The sequence below is a fragment of the Pleurodeles waltl genome, chromosome 3_1, assembly GCF_031143425.1.
Source record: "Pleurodeles waltl isolate 20211129_DDA chromosome 3_1, aPleWal1.hap1.20221129, whole genome shotgun sequence".
Classification (NCBI taxonomy): Eukaryota; Metazoa; Chordata; class Amphibia; order Caudata; family Salamandridae; genus Pleurodeles; species Pleurodeles waltl.
This window is the reverse complement of record NC_090440.1, coordinates 1,864,934,905-1,864,950,617: the sequence shown is the minus strand read 5'-3', so window position 1 is coordinate 1,864,950,617 and position 15,713 is coordinate 1,864,934,905. Positions and strand designations below refer to the sequence as shown.

General features: G+C 44.3%; 1 protein-coding gene across 1 annotated transcript in view; it reads right to left on the bottom strand.

The window, feature by feature from the left end:
- The window catches only part of C3_1H2orf80 (chromosome 3_1 C2orf80 homolog), a 457,377-nt gene that overhangs the window by 382,630 nt on the left and 59,034 nt on the right, over nucleotides 1-15,713 (bottom strand). The window contains exon 5 of the mRNA XM_069225947.1: nucleotides 12,126-12,213. Within this exon, the coding sequence (XP_069082048.1) occupies nucleotides 12,126-12,213 (88 nt within the window). The remainder of the gene's footprint in view (nucleotides 1-12,125; nucleotides 12,214-15,713) is intronic.

The following is a 15,713-nucleotide window of genomic DNA, read 5'->3' as shown; positions in this document are numbered from 1 at the left end:
TATTTGGTTCAGCAATCTGAGATAGTGGTTTTGGATCGGCCTCCTCATTCCCAGCGTCTTGGACGGCTGCTTCAGGTGTATCAGTTAGTACTGGTGCAATTGCTCCCCAAGCCGCCAGGGCCTCCACCGCCTTCCTGTCTCTACACGTCCTACCCATGTGAGCCTCCTCTGCTCCTGCCCCCTCAAAAAAAAAATCTTCTAGTTTTCAGTCATCAGGGGCTGAGCCAATGTATTTATAGCTAGGTATTGCTTTGCCACAGTAAGTCCCAGCAGTGAATAGCGTCTGCCCAAGGCCCTCTTGGAATTCTCAGGGGGCAGCCCCAGCAAGCACCGAAGGGTCTGCCTAGGTATGTCCCAGCCCACTGCATATCTTAACCTAGTGAGAACAGCTTCCCAGAAGGGAACTACCAAAGTACAGTTCTAGAGTAAGTGTATGAAATCTTCATGATTTGGGTAAATGGTGTGTAAGCATCTCAGGGAGAAATATACCATGTGTACAATGTGAACCCCTGTGTGTATTTTGCACCAGCCTTTTGGGTGATGGGTTAGTCGCAAAGGCGCTGCCTTGCCTCCTCCACTCACGCTGGCCATGCCCGTCTATCTGCTCATAGAGCTTTATACAGATGTGCAGCGTCCTGCCATACTTAAGAGCGTCCACAAGGTTTGCGAGGTTTCAGGTGCTTCAGGGAGCGTGGGCCACAGCTGTGTAGCAGTAGCTGCTATTTTTGAGTATTGTAGAAATTGTCCGCAGACCAGTCCAAACGTAGTGATTACCTTGTGTATAGTGATAAATTGCCCGTCTAAATAGAGATCCGATAACATCAGACACCCCTCCTCCTGCCACTTATCTATGGCCAAATGTGTTGTTATTTGGGGAAATGGCTGCAGTATCCATACATCTAAGTCCGGGACATATGGTACAAGTCCCATAACCCTTTGGACCATCCTAGTCCATAGTGTGCCCATTTTGCATATCAAGAATGGGAAGGTATCAGGGACATGCCGACAACGCATCAACAATCTTTCTAGGGAGACTCCGTCATGCGTGCCCTCAAATAATTCCCTTTCCCAGTTCGGCTCGTCGTCAAGCCAGTGGACTGCCTGTTGCAGCTGTGCCGCCAGGTAGTATAATTCTAGGTTACGTATTTCCATTCCTACTTTTCCCCACTCTCTTTTAAAGATGTTGAGGCCTATTTTGCACCATTCATCAGCCCAGAGAAACTCGACCAACCAGGAGTCTAGTTCCTGGAACACCTACCGCGGCACGAAGACCATTTTGAGTACAGAACTTGATTGAGGGACGTAGGTTAGGTATCACCCTGTCCAGACTTGCCTGGTGTTCCAAGTGCGCAAAATACATTCCAAGTTATTTAACCTTGTCAGTAGTCCACCTTAGTGTTGCAGTGGGTAGTCAGTGGGCAGGCGCATCCTGTAGGCGGCCCAGTTGGATCAAAACAGATTTGGTGCTTTTAAGTCTTAAAACTGAAAACTCCCAGAATTCCTGCATAACATTTAAAAGCAGCTGGGCTGATATAGTGGGTTGATGCAAATAGATCATGGCATCGCCAGCATATAACGACACTACATGCTCAATGTTGCCCACCTGAACACCCACATCCATGAAGTGCCTGTCGTAGCTGACACGTGAAGTCCTCCGAGGACCGATCCGACACATGAGGTGCCGCGAGGACCTATGCAGAAGTAGTACCCACTCTGTATACTTGGGACCCAATCCCAATGTTGCCAGCACCCTCCAGATATAGTCCCAATGCACATAACCGAAAGCCTGTTCTATGTCCAGAAAGGCATGGGTTATCATGTAGCTCAGATGTGTGAATGACATGGACAAGGCATCGCAAGTTGCGTAGTGTATTTCGTTTTGGGATAAAAACCAACTGGTCTTTGTGGATAAGGCATGGAAGTATGAAAGGAGCCCCTGCGCCAGTACGGAACTAAGGATTTGGTCAACCCTTAGCATGGAGAGCGGCCTATAGGAGGCAATCTCCAGGAGATCACTGCCGGGATTACGTATCATCACGATCAGGGCCTCCTTCATAGAGTCTGGTAGAACTCCGGTCTGTAATGCCTTGGTATAGACAGGCAGAAGTTTATCAATCAAACTATCCGTAAAGAGCTCATAAAACTCAACAGGAAAGCCTTCATTACCCGGTGCCTTGGCAGATTTCAAAGCAGTAATTGCTTCACGGATTTCCTGTTTGTCCAGAGGGGCATCTAATACCCTCTAGTCTGCGGGCGTCAAGAATTGTAGTGGGAGTTCTGAAAGGTATGAGGAAAATGTTTTACTTAAGGATTCATGCAGGGCCTAAGTATATACTCACTGGAGGTGGGAGGCAAATGCAGCGTTGATAGCCTGCTAGGTATACACAACTGTACTCTTTTGATTGCGGAGCACCCGTAACAGCCGAGCCAATATTTGCCCCACTTTATCACCCTCTTTAGACCAGCGTCATCTTCCCATGTTTTCATCTTCCCACGTTTCTTATGTGCTTTTCAAGTTGGTCCCACAGCTCACATAGTTTATGTCGCATTCCATCCCAGGTGCCCAAGCACTCTAGGCTAGTTGGCAAAGCCCTTTTTAGCGCCTCCAATTCTATTTCTATGTCAAGTCTTCCTCCTGTATGTTGACTGTAGCACTCAGGCACACTCCCCGAACCACCGCCTTCATAGCATCCCATTCCGTTGCCCTCCAAAGTGATATATTGGGATAGGGCCACTGTCGGTGTGTGCCTAAAGGCTTGGTCAGTAAGTGTGTCTGTATTAAGGTGCCAGAGTGGTATTGTTGGCCTTTGCCGTGCCAAGGAGTATGTTAGCACAAGTGGCAACTGATCCAATATATACCAGGCAGAATACTGTATGTTGACCATTCTATATGCTGCATTGGTGTGTATAAAGAAGTAATTGAGGCAACTGTGCATGATGGCCACTTCTGTGTAACATGTATAACATGTATGCGGGTTCTGTATGTGCCACATGTCCACAAGGGACTGGGTTGTGAGGAAGTAGCTAAGGGCTGATGTCTTGTGGCGCTTAGTGTGACGTCGGGGAGGTAACCAGTCCAACTGACCATCTACCACACAGTTGAAGTCACCGGCCATTATGACCTCCTCTGTAGGTCATTTTTGGGTAGCGTCAAGAATCGTGTCTATAAAATCGCCATCATCTATATTTCGCACTTATATATTTAGCAGACAAATTTTATGTACATCCAGCATGCCCTTAAGCATGACATACCACCCCTCTGTGTCTATAATAGTTTGGGTGTGTTAAAAAGGGATCCCAGGAGCCACCCATATGAGCGCCCCGTGGGCATACCCTGAATAGGACATAGCATAGGCTGTGCCCCTCTATCTTTTTCTTGAGTACTTTATACAGTCCCCCCCAAGTATGTGTCATTTGCAGGCAGGCTACCGCTATCCCGAACCGGCAGAGGTTTGCATGCACCCTGTTACATATCACAGGGTTGTTTAGCCCCTGAACATTCCAGGACACTAGTTCACATTGGGTACCCATGTATAAATAAGGCAAACATAAAGGACGTGACCATCCAAAAGTCATGTATATTGTAGAAAATGTTACATTGTACTAGTGTTCCAGAGTCTGGAAGCATCCCTGTCCCATAAGGAGAAAAAAAACACCATTAAGAGAGCCATCTTCGTAAAGTATGGACAGAAACTATAGAACTTTAAATTTACATCCCACCCATGAGCAGTTCACGCTGATCCCCCTCAGCATAATGAGCTGTCTGGAGGTAGTAGAACCCAACCTTCCCCTTAAACAACTAAGTAATAGTTAACAACAAAAAGTGAAAAACAATGTAAAAGAACAATTCCAGAAATAGAAAGATTAGTGATGTTTCAGTCCAGTGCACTAGTGGCAGCGCAGACCACAAGCCTGAACCAGGGAGGAGGGCTCAGTGATCTACCCGGGCCAGCCCGTCCCAGAGTGTTTGCATCACTTTTTGCTTGCAGATAAATAAGCCAAATAACTACTTACATTTCTCCCCGGGAGTAGGAAAGGTCGGTTGCTGCTCAAACCCCCAACCGCCCCCAAAAATTGACAGAACGCTCTGCCCACAGCTAACAACCAGGGGTTGTCAATTCTATATAGGTCTGCTGTCCTGTGTCTCTTGCACTAGACATAGGGGTGAAAATGAGTTTTGCTTGGTTAAGGGTTCAGTCTCAGCCTGCAACGTGCTGTCAGGGCAGACCACAATACGATCCAGTTTCGGAAGTAAGTAAGATACATCCGCCATATCTAAGATGTGTGCCAGAGAGCCCAGGATGTCTAGTATTCTATCCTGACATTGTTTTAGACACCTTTTAATGCTTTTTTTTGGTTCCTTACCTGATTTGAACAGGGAGGTAATCAGCTCAGGGCCTAAACTGGGGGTCTGACATACCTTATTATCAATATATTGTCTAGGACATTTAGCTCACATCATATCAATTATGGAATATTGTAGGAAGTTGCCTCTGTATATACTATCTCAAAGTGAGAGATAGTGTGCACAGAGTACAAGGGTTCCCCTTAGAGGCTGATAGTGACAAAATTAGATAATTCTAATGCTCTATTTTGCAGTAGTGTGGTCGAGCAGTAGGCTTATCAGAGGGTAGTGTTAAGCATTTGTTGTACACACAGGCAATAAATGAGGAATACACACTCAAAGACCTAACTCCAGGCCAAAAGGTTTTATATAGAAAAATATATTTTCTTGATTTATATTAGAACCACAAGATTCAAGATTGGAAGTAAATACATAAAATGCAAGGTACTCCACACAGGTAAGTAAGGAACTTTTAATTAGAGCAGTAAGATACACAGCATAGGTTAAAATGGCAATTAGCTATTTTTAAAAGTGGACACTGCAAAAATCAACAGTTCCTGGGGGAGGTAAGTAAGGTTAAGTTTCTGAGGTAAGTAAAGCACTTACAAGTTCAGTTTTCTGGGCATAGGCAGCCCACCGTTGGGGGTTCAAGGCAACCCCAAAGTCACTGCACGAGCAACACAGGGCCGGTCAGGTGCAGAGGTCAAAGGAGGACCCGAAACACATAGGCGCCTATGGGGAACAGGGGTGCTCTCGTTCCAGTCTGCCAACAGGTAAGTACCTGCGTCTTTGGAGGGCAGACCAGGGGGGTTTTGTAGAGCACTGAGGGAGACACAAACAGGCACACAAAACACACCCTCAGTGGCACAGGGGCGGCAAGGTGCAGTGTGCAAAGTTGGCGTCTGGTTTTCTGTAGAAATCAATGGAGGGACCCGAGGGTCACTCTAGCGATGCAGGCAGGGGCAGGGGGGCTTCTCGGGCCAGCCACCGACTGGGCTAGGCAGAGAGTCGCCTGATGGTCACTCCTACACTGGAGTTTGGTTCCTTTTGGTCCTGGGGGCTGCGGGTGCAGTGCTTGGTCCACGCATTGGGTTCTTTGTTCCAGGCAGTCGTGGTCAGGGGAGCATCTGGATCCTCTCTGCAGGTGTCGCTATAGGGGTGCAGGAGGGTTGTCTCAGGTTACTCACGAGGTTGCAGTGACCTGGGAGTACTCTCTGCAGTGTTAGTTCTCTGGAGCTCGAGCCGGGGGGGTTGGATGCAGAGTGTGAAGTCTCACACTGCCAGCGGGAAGAGTGAGTTCTTTAAAAGTTGCTTCTTTGTTGCAAAGATGTTGCTGTTGTTGAACAGTGCCGCTGTTCTCAGGAGTTTCTTGGTCCTTCGGTTCAGGGCAGTCCTCTGAGGCTTCAGAGGTCTCTGGTCCCAGTCGGATGCGTCACTGTGCAGGTTCTTTGAGTCTGGAGACAGACCAGTAGGGCTGGGGCCAAGTCAGTTGTCGTCTCCATCGTCTCTGCAGGGCTTTCAGGTCAGCAGTCCTTCTTCTTTGTGTAGGTTGCAGGAATCTGATTTCATGGGTTCTGGGTCATCCCTAAATACTGAATTTAGGGGTGTGTTTAGGTCAGGAGGGCAGTAGCCAATGGCTACTGTCCTGGAGGGTGGCTACACCCTCTTTGTGCCTACTCCTGGAGGGGAGGCGGGGCACATCCTAATCCTATTGGGGGAATCCTCCTATCTCAAGATGGAGGATTTCTAAAGGCAGGGGTCACCTCACTTCAGGACACCTTAGGGGCTGTCCTGAATGGTGGGTGACTCATCCTTGTTTTCCTCATTATCTCCTCCAGCCTTGCTGCCAAAAGTGGGGGCAGTGGGAGGAGGAGCGGGCATCTCCACTAGCTGGGATGCCCTGGGGTGCTGTAACAAAAGGCATGAGCCTTTGAGGCCCACCACCAGGTGTTACAGTTCCTGCAGGGGGAGGTGAGAAGCACCTCCACCCAGTACAGGCTTTGTTCCTGGCCACAGAGTGACAAAGGCACTCTCCCCATGTGGCCAGAAATTCGTCTGGTTATGGCAGGCTGGCAGGAACTGGTCAGCCTAGCACTAGGAGGTGGACCGGTATTCAGAGGGCATCTCTAATATGCCCTCTGGGTGCATTTTACAATAAATTCCACACTGGCATAAGTGTGCATTTATTGTGCTGAGAAGTTTGATACCAAACTTCCCAGGTTTCAGTGTAGCCATTATGGAACTGTGACCCAGACCATATACTCTTATGGCTAGCCTGCACTTACAATGTCTAAGGTTTTGCTTAGAAACTGTAGGGGGATAGTGCTCATGCACTGATTCCCTCACCTGTGGTATAGTGCACCCTGCGTTAGGGCTGTAAGGCCTGCTAGAGGGGTGACTTACCTATGTCACAGGCAGTGTGAGGTGGGCATGACACTCTGAGGGGAGTGCCATGTCGACTTAGTCATTTTCTCCTCACCAGCATACAAGCTGTGAGGCAGTGTGCATGTGGCGAGTGAGGGGTCCCTAGGGTGGCATGAAACATGCTGCAGCCTTTAGAGACCTTCCCTGGCATCAGGGCCCTTGGTACCAGGGATATCATTTACAAGGGACTTATCTGTGTGCCAGGACTGTGCCAATTGTGGGAACAAAGGTACAGTTTAGGGAAAGAACTCTGGTGCTGGGGCCTGGTTAGCACAGTCCCAGCACACTTTCAATCATAATTGGCATCAACAAAAGGCAAAAAGTCAGGGGGTAACCATGCCAAGGAGGCATTTCCTTACAAATATTTTTTTAATGGGTTTTATCAAGTATAGTGCATTGAAATTTTAGTGGGTGTAAATATTTCATTTTCGCATTTTCATCACCTCGAATGTTGCTTTGGCAACTATAAATCTCCCAGTGTTTCAGGACTGGAATTATTGGGTCTACAAACTCAAGTCCTGATAATACTGGCCCAGAGAGTCTAATGCAGAGCTTAGGGCACTACAGGAAGATTCTCTGCTCAGCCCCTGTCTCTGCGCATACAGTAGCATAGGGTGATCAGAAGAGGCTCCCCTCAACAGTAGGTAAAGACCTGTTCGTCTCCTGTGACCCCTTTTCCTCTTACCCTACAGCCAAGAATAAACTCACCTGCACAATCTACTACCTGCATCAAAGAAGTGGTAAAAGGGTGCGGTTCTGGGCCAGTCAGTTGCCAGCAAGATGGAAAAACATGCAGAACTGGACACAGAATTGCAACGTCTGCATGCTTTTCACCATTCCAAGGGATATTATCCTAATCACCTTTAATTGACTGAGAAATACTGGGCAGAATAATTAAATCTGGCACCCTTATGTCCTTGCAAAGTTCATTGGGACCTTGTGATAAGGGCCTTTGCCCTCATTTCTTATCCTGATTATGACATATTTCATGTTCAGTTTGTCTCAAATGATACTGCATTTCGAGCTATGTGTAGGGAATGAGAACGTGACGAGCTTCAAAGCATACTTAAATGATCATATGGATGTACAGATGTAATTGGTGAATGTTACTGTAAACAGAATAGCTGCTGGACTACACTGAGTGGTACTGAATATTTTAAATAGATATTTGATGAATATATCCAATAGCATGATCTTGATTCATCAGTAATCATTACTACAGTTTGGTTTCACAGAAACTAACACTCCAGATAGTTAGACAGATATAGCAGACAACATAGATGTGTGTATGTAAGAAACTGGATTATTAGTTGAAGGATTTGACTACCTACTTTAAGTAATAATCGCAGTCCTTGTTAAGGTGAATCCTCAAAATCGCTAAATTAACCTGAGCTCAAGTACCTTGTAACTATGGTACAAATCAGACAGGCAAGCAATTATGAGTAGCAAAAGAATAATAAAGAAAAAACACAAGACTATAATAAGCCCGAACTGAATTAGAAAGCTAGAGCAAATTTTAATAAATACGACTCAAAAATGACACAGATCTAATATGGGGAATCAAAGTTATGAATTTTAAAAGCTTTAAATAAAATTAGTGGTAAAAAGCATTAAGGGGCTACTGTTGTCAACTAGTCACCGCAGACAGGGATAAAGGCGCAATTTGAGGCCAACCACATTATCAGATACAGTAACCATGGCTCAACCTGGTCTGAGCTTTCGTCTAGGGATACTTTTATCTAGCCTCAAAAATGGAAGTTCAAAATCTTCACTGGGGCAAAGCAGTAGGCTGTAGCTGAGCAGGGATCATTGAGGCAAGAAAACAGATGGGCATGGTTCTGGTGAAGCATTGTTTTGTGGGAAAGCTCAGAGCAGGAGAAATTCAACTTTTGCGCACAGGCAAGGTTCCTCACTAGCCTGATCCTTTTGGTGCCTTCACGTCTATGTTCACATTCACAGCTCTGAATCATTCAGCCGGACAAGGCTGCACACTGTAGCCAAAGAAGGCTCCATGAGGCCATTTACCCTTTTGCAAGGTCCTCCTGAATCGGATTTGCTGCTGCAGAGAAGCTCTGGGCAGGAGAAACATGGATCTTCAGCTTTAGCGGCAACATATCTTTGTCTGATCAATTTGTCAGGTTGCTACTGGTCCCCTGCTGGTTTTGAGATTAAAAAGGTTCCTAACTGCCAGCTTTTCAGAGGTGGTAGAAGTCCAGCCAGACACAGTCAAGGGTACAAGGACCGCAGGTGCAGCATGTGGAGCCACGACACACTCAAGCAGAGGCCAACAGCCGGGTCCAGGTAGAACTGGTCAGCTGGGCAGTTGCAAGAAAGGCCTTTTGTAGTTTACTGTGTCCATGTAGCTTGGGATGGAGGTTAGCCTCAAGAGTCCACTTCTTTGTTCTGGGTATAAAAGAGAACAGGTGCAGTCTTTCGGGACTCCTCCCGGGTCACAGAATACACGTCCATTCCTCTTCTGTTCTTCCACAGATACCAAAAGTGTTCTGAAGAGGGTCCCACAGTGGGATGTCCTATTTATGCCAGGCACAAAACTATAGGTGGTATGAATCCTGGTTTCTCCCCCACACAATAGGGTAAAGATTACCAGGGTAAAATCTCCAAACCAGTTCTGGGGAGGAGCAATTCTTCACTCACTGGGATTGGTGCCTGCCTGAATGGGGGAACAAAACAAAAGGCCTGCCCAGGTATCATCTCTCTTTGTCAGAGGAAGCCCCTTTGAAGTCAATTAAGTTCCTAGGTACAGCCCAAATGGTCATCGTACCAGAGAAACTAAAACGCATCCTATACAAAGGCATTTGACTCTGCTCTGGGAGAAGTTTGCACACCTCATTTCAGAGGGCTGCAACAGGAGGTTAATGCAAATTAGCCACCAGAGGCTTCAGGCAGGAAAAAAGTAACTTTCTAAAATGTACTTTTCCTTAATATTTGTAGACATTAGACTTCACCATTAAGTTGGGCTTTTGATCAATATTAATAGTTGTTGAATCTAGCAGGTCCTTACTCTGAAATTGCAGAATTAATATTAAATTCTGCTTCCCAGTGTTTTTCCATGGACTAGCCAGCCTTCATAGAGTGAAAATAGCTTTTGGATGAAAGCCACTGTAACAACAGGTTAACATAAAATGTCTACATGTCCTACATTTAAATACCATGTGGGCTACAAGGCCTACTTAAGCGTGACTTTTTAATTTTTTTAAATGACAAATTAGGCCTGTCAAAAGGGTCCATTTTGACAGGTTGAATTGCAATTTTTGAACTGCTCCAGTTGGGCTACAATGTTAGGCCTGAAGCCATGTTTCCACTTGCCCCTGTGTGGATGGCGCAATAGGTGCGCAATAGGTGCTGCAGTCCACTAGTGGCATTTTACCTTCCATGCCCTAGGTACACTTGGTACCATCAACTAGAGAGTTAAAGGGAATTAAAATATACTAAATTGGGGTATACCTATTTAAACATGTTGAAAGGGAGAGCACAAGAAAATTACTACTTGCACATGAAGAAAAAACAGATAGGGTAAAAATCTGGAGGTACACCACCCAAAAAATAGTAATTTCCTACAGGCTAAATTAAAAGAATAAAAGCGCAAACAAGGCCTGATATAAATACTGTCTTAAATACCTAAAGGCAACAAAACGCTTAGTAAGAAAATTGGTCAGACAGAAGTGTAAGAAGATCTCCTGTGAACAGAGGTAAAAATATATCTAAGACAGGAGTGAAAGACCATGGAACTGAGCTTCTGAATACAAGATATGCACCATACTAGGCTAAGTATGACTCTTTTAAACAAACGTAAAAAATGCCTGCCATGGTGAAGCACCAATTGGGCATATAAAACAAAAGAATACTTTGCAGTAAAGAAGGGGTGAGAGTGATCCCGTAGGATTTTATAGTTTTTCGATAGGCTTGAGTTTTTGTTTTGCACGTAACTGTATTATTTATAACTGCATAATCATGTGTCACATTTTCTATAATGTAAAAGTGAATTAAAATAGACTTTAGCTTTTGTGAGTTTAGCTTTCGAGTGAAGACAAAACTCATTTAATCCCGTCTCATCAGCTTTGGAACAGTACAGCCCTAGATGTGCTGCACAAAGCCAATTTTGCTGTGTCAGGAGGCACAAGGCACCATCTCTGCATCTCATTCTTTAGTCTTCATCCCTCCTGTCGGAATGTTACTGCTAGAAACACTGGTGGGCTGCATCTTTGGACTGACTTATCTCCGCCTCTCCCCATTGCCTCTCTGTGCTCAAAAGCAAAATGCCTTTCTTCATGCCTCCCATTTAATGTCAGATTACGTTTTTTGCAAAAAGTAGTTATGGAAGGATGCCTATTAGGGAATGTTACTTGGGCAATGTATGCACACGCACTGTTTGTCTTTCTTTGTTCATGTGATGTATAAATGGCACACCTTGTAGCCTTGCTGCCGTACAGCATAGCCAACCAAACACTTGTCATGATCTTGTGTTACGTGCTGGCTGCTAATAAGCTATTGCTTGCTCTTCCTTTATATCAGCTCGTAGTCTTTGCAGCTGTTGTAGGTTAGATTCTGGTTGTTGACAAACCATTCATTCAGAAGGGGGGATTAGTAGTACAGTCTCAAGAATTAGAGATTCATGATCCCACTCTTTTCCATGACACAGGAAAGGGTTACTATTTTCTTTGCGAAGGAAGCGGTAGCCATCTTCAGGGGGGAGGAAGAGCCGCTGCTGGTGACTGCAAGAGAGGGAGCAACTGGAAATCCCTATTGAGCTTGGAGTGCAGTGTAGACAGTGGAGGCTCCCAGTCTTTGGGCTCACAGCGAAATGGAAGTTACAATACGTTCCCACCCTTCTTATAGACCCAATCTGCTGAAGAAGTAATTACTCATTTTGAAGAATGGTAATACCTGTGGGAACAATCAAATATTGATATAGGACAGAAGGCACCATATAAACGAAGTTCTCTAGATACTCAACCTTGCACACTTATTGCAGACATTTGGAGAATTAGCACTAAGGCTAAAGTATTACAGGTTTGCCAAACAGGCCACGTCATTCACACCTAATTAGGTGAATATAGAGACTTTCCAGATTATAATCGTGTTGCTCAAAGTTGTTTGTCATTTTTTAAATAATTGGTTAAAACATTTTTGGATGCTGTTGCTTGCCAAGAAGGGGTGACCAGTCAAGGAACTGTGTAAAATAGTTGTGGGTGAGTTTTCGTAACTTCACAGACTTCACCGGGGGGGCAGTTTTTTTTAACTGTTCTGATTGTGGAGTGGGCAATCAGTTTTGTGAGGTACCAGGGCACAGTCAAAAGAGAGAACAAGCTTTCTAGCGCAAAAATGTTTTTCTCACCATTAAGATCCCGGCAAATGAAGATAATATCATAGCTTCTCTCTCCATTTTGTTGGGATAGTTGTGGTTGCTGAGGAATGGCAACTTCCTGTCATGACAGAGAAGAATATGATTTAGCAGAGACAAAGACCAGTTTTTTATGCTACACGTAATACAGTTTAAAGATTCAATTTAGGGTGCCATCCATGAGCTCTGTAGCGCATCCTAAATCAATGAAAACATCTGATTACCTATTGTTGACGTATCTTTGAAACCACATCAGTTATGGCATCCTTTTTTGAGTCACAAAATATTCCATGATATTATCTTTGTGTAAGTGAACATTACACAACTTTCTTGGCTTGAGTTGGTCCATTTTGTTATTTACTGAGGAATTAACCAAGCTGGGCAGCAAGGCAGCAAAACCATAAACCAATGACCATGCTATCAGGTTAGAATGGATTACACATTTATTAACATCCCCTACCCAAGTCAAGGGGTGCAGCTTTAAAGTTATTATCGCTAATAACTGTAGCGCCCACCAAGTCCAGGGCTCTCTCACACATCACTGTCATACAACTTCACATTATGCAATCCCTGAAACCCCAAGCAATTTCTTTTGCTTTTTGTCTCACAGGAGTGGTGTCAGTTCCTCCTTTCAGGTGGAAAACATATCCTGTCACATAGAATTCATTATTCGGAATTACATCCGCGGCCCTAGTCATCTATCACAGATTCAGGGTAGAGAAACCAAAAGCACAGCTCCAACTACTAAAACAGGCCTTAGGATTGTGATCAAAGCATACAGCTTCTCAATACCTCAGATCCTAAATCTTGCATGCTAAAGGATAAGACTAAAACTGGCTTCAACCCCGCCTCTTGCAGGTTCTTGCGGAGCCTGTACTCTACATAGTTTAAACAAGTGCATTTCAGCACGGTTTAAACTATATAAATAGCAAGTCCATACACATATGCATTCTAGACTAAGGGTTAAATATTGTTTTATGTGTTTTTGTTGTAAAAGAAATGCATAGGGATATACACCTGAAAGGAGAGTAAAATAAGCAGTAGCGCCAGAAAGATTTGAGAGATTCTAGAGTTGTTCAACTGATAATAGTCATGAGCATTTTAAGTATTGCCAATTTGCAAAACTGCAATTACGTTTTTTAACTTCTGCCAAAGGGTTCAACTGATTCATGTTGCACTCTGTAACAAGAACACTGTAGAGATGGAATACTTTACATTATATCCATGAAATGGTATTCATTCTTAAATTAATCACATTTCAGTTTTATTGTAGTTTAGTTTTTAAAAATGTATTGTGTATAGCAGCTCTTCATAGCACATACAAGAACAAAATGTTAATAAAAGGCAAAAAGGAACCTTTCTCAATTACCATACTAAAATCCTTTGTTATATGAGAGAGCCTGATGAAATTCCTCAAAAACAAAAAACATTGATTTATTTAATTTTTGAACTGCTTCAGCTAATCAACTGTACATGAATATTAGAAATGAGCGTTACAGACTAAGACCGAGAACGTCAATTCACCAAAAGCCGGGGGTGGCGGAAGCAACATCACACGCCAGTTGACCTTTACGTTCACTCATACAGACATGCTTATACATACATACACAATCACAAATACACACACTCTCACGTGCCCGCATGCACACAATATACATTTAAAATCATTTTTACTTACCTCTGCTGCCAGAGAGGGCCATATTCCAGCCAACCATTTTTATTACCTTAGTAGTGAATATTAAAATGTTATTCACTATTAGCGTAATAAAAAGAATGTCAAAAAACAAGGGGCCTCGAGCACTAACGATGTCCCTAAGGACAAGCTGCCTACTGCGTTCCTGCCGCTGAATTTTCTACCTCTGAGTCCAGGAGTCGCCAGTGGAGGGCTAGGGGCGACCCCTGGTAATCCATAAATGACATCCATGGAAGAGAATGCCAAAAGGCATATCATGAATGGACAGCAGAAAGACAGTATGGGAGTAAGTATATGTGCATATAGGAGTGAGACCCGGGACGTTTAACATACACTCTCAATAAATAAGATGGTTTAACAATTTAAATACTATGCTGAAGTCTGTGTCTGTAATTTGGAAACAAGGCATAGAGGTGAAGGTGTTGTCAGACCTGAGGCATACACGCTTCAATGCGGTTGGGGAAGGTTTTGGTGAGAGTAGTAAATGGCTGCCTTGTCATGTTTGTGGATGTACTGAAAAGAGGTGTGAACATTATAGGTCTTTTTACATGGTGTGGCCTGAGCTGGGTATGGTAGAGGTCCATTGTGCAAGCCTGAGGATAGGACATGTATGACTGAAATTCCAAAGACCAAAATAGAGGTGCCTCTTTTAGTGGATGAGTACTGGTTGTGCTTTTTAATACACTTTACCTTGTTCTTGCAGTGCTTGTAGGTCGCCCATTAAAATCAGGCTATAGAACAATTGCTGTCAGTTTACAAGCCAGACAATCATTTCCATCAAATTTGACCTTTTCAAGCATCCCCACAGAGCTTAACGATTACCCAACGCTTGAATAGAATGTATACCAGTTCAACAAAATTCCCTTTTGGTTGCCCCACTGTTTTATCTATTTGTTGTTAGGAATGATCCTTCTTCTTAAGTAGGAGGTATTGTTTTGCATCTTAGTATAGTGAGAAGGTGTGTAGCTACAGTGTGTACACGGAGGAGAAGCAGTGACGGAAGGGCAAGAATAGGTATTCCTGTATATGATTTATAGCAGAGGTGACCATTGAAGGTGTGTATGGGATGGAGAAGAAAGTCACTAATCCCAAGCCCCATTATTAGATGGGGAGACACTGGTATGGGGGTAGTGTATTCAGAGGAAACTGTGTGTGGTACATGGTGTAACATTGGAAGTGTAGCAAAGCACAGGGGTGTAATACTGATAACGTAAACACTTGATGCAAGGACATGTGTACATGGGCGAGAAGTGCACTGGCAAAGAAAAATATTGAGGCTGAGAGGCCATGGTTTCCTCTACTACAGTGGAGGAACTAGTGCCAGAGATTGGCTCAGCTGGTTAAATGGCTGGAGTGCAAGTGAGGACATTAAGAATGGTGGAGTTAATATAAGGACTGCAGAGGCTCGGGCTAGAGAGAGAAGAAGAAGAAGCACCTTGGTTGTTACTTGAAAAAGTTCAGCAGATCTTTGTTGTTTTTGTGTTGGCAGAAGTCATCTTGCAGCGTAGCATTTAGTACCATTAGAACCTTACTGTCAACTCACTAGTTCTTGAGCTTACTGCCCATGCCTGGGGGGGAGGGAATTGGAAGGAAATCTTTACCTGGGGCTACTGTGTTCTGACAGCCCTCAACTTTCTTTCCACAGTCTTCTTTACAAGCCTCAGTTTTCAGAGTAATGGTGGCACTGCTTCAGCATCATTTTGCTCTGGGCATCATGAATCTCACGCCCCTTCTAAGGAGCATCCAAGGAAGCTAGATTAATATCCTTTTCCTTTTTGCCATGGCAGTTTCTCCTGATGGTTCTTCCTTAACGTCCACATTAGGCTCATCAATTGATGCTTCCTAAATCTCATTTTGCCTATGCAGTTTTTACCTTGTGCTTCCAGTAA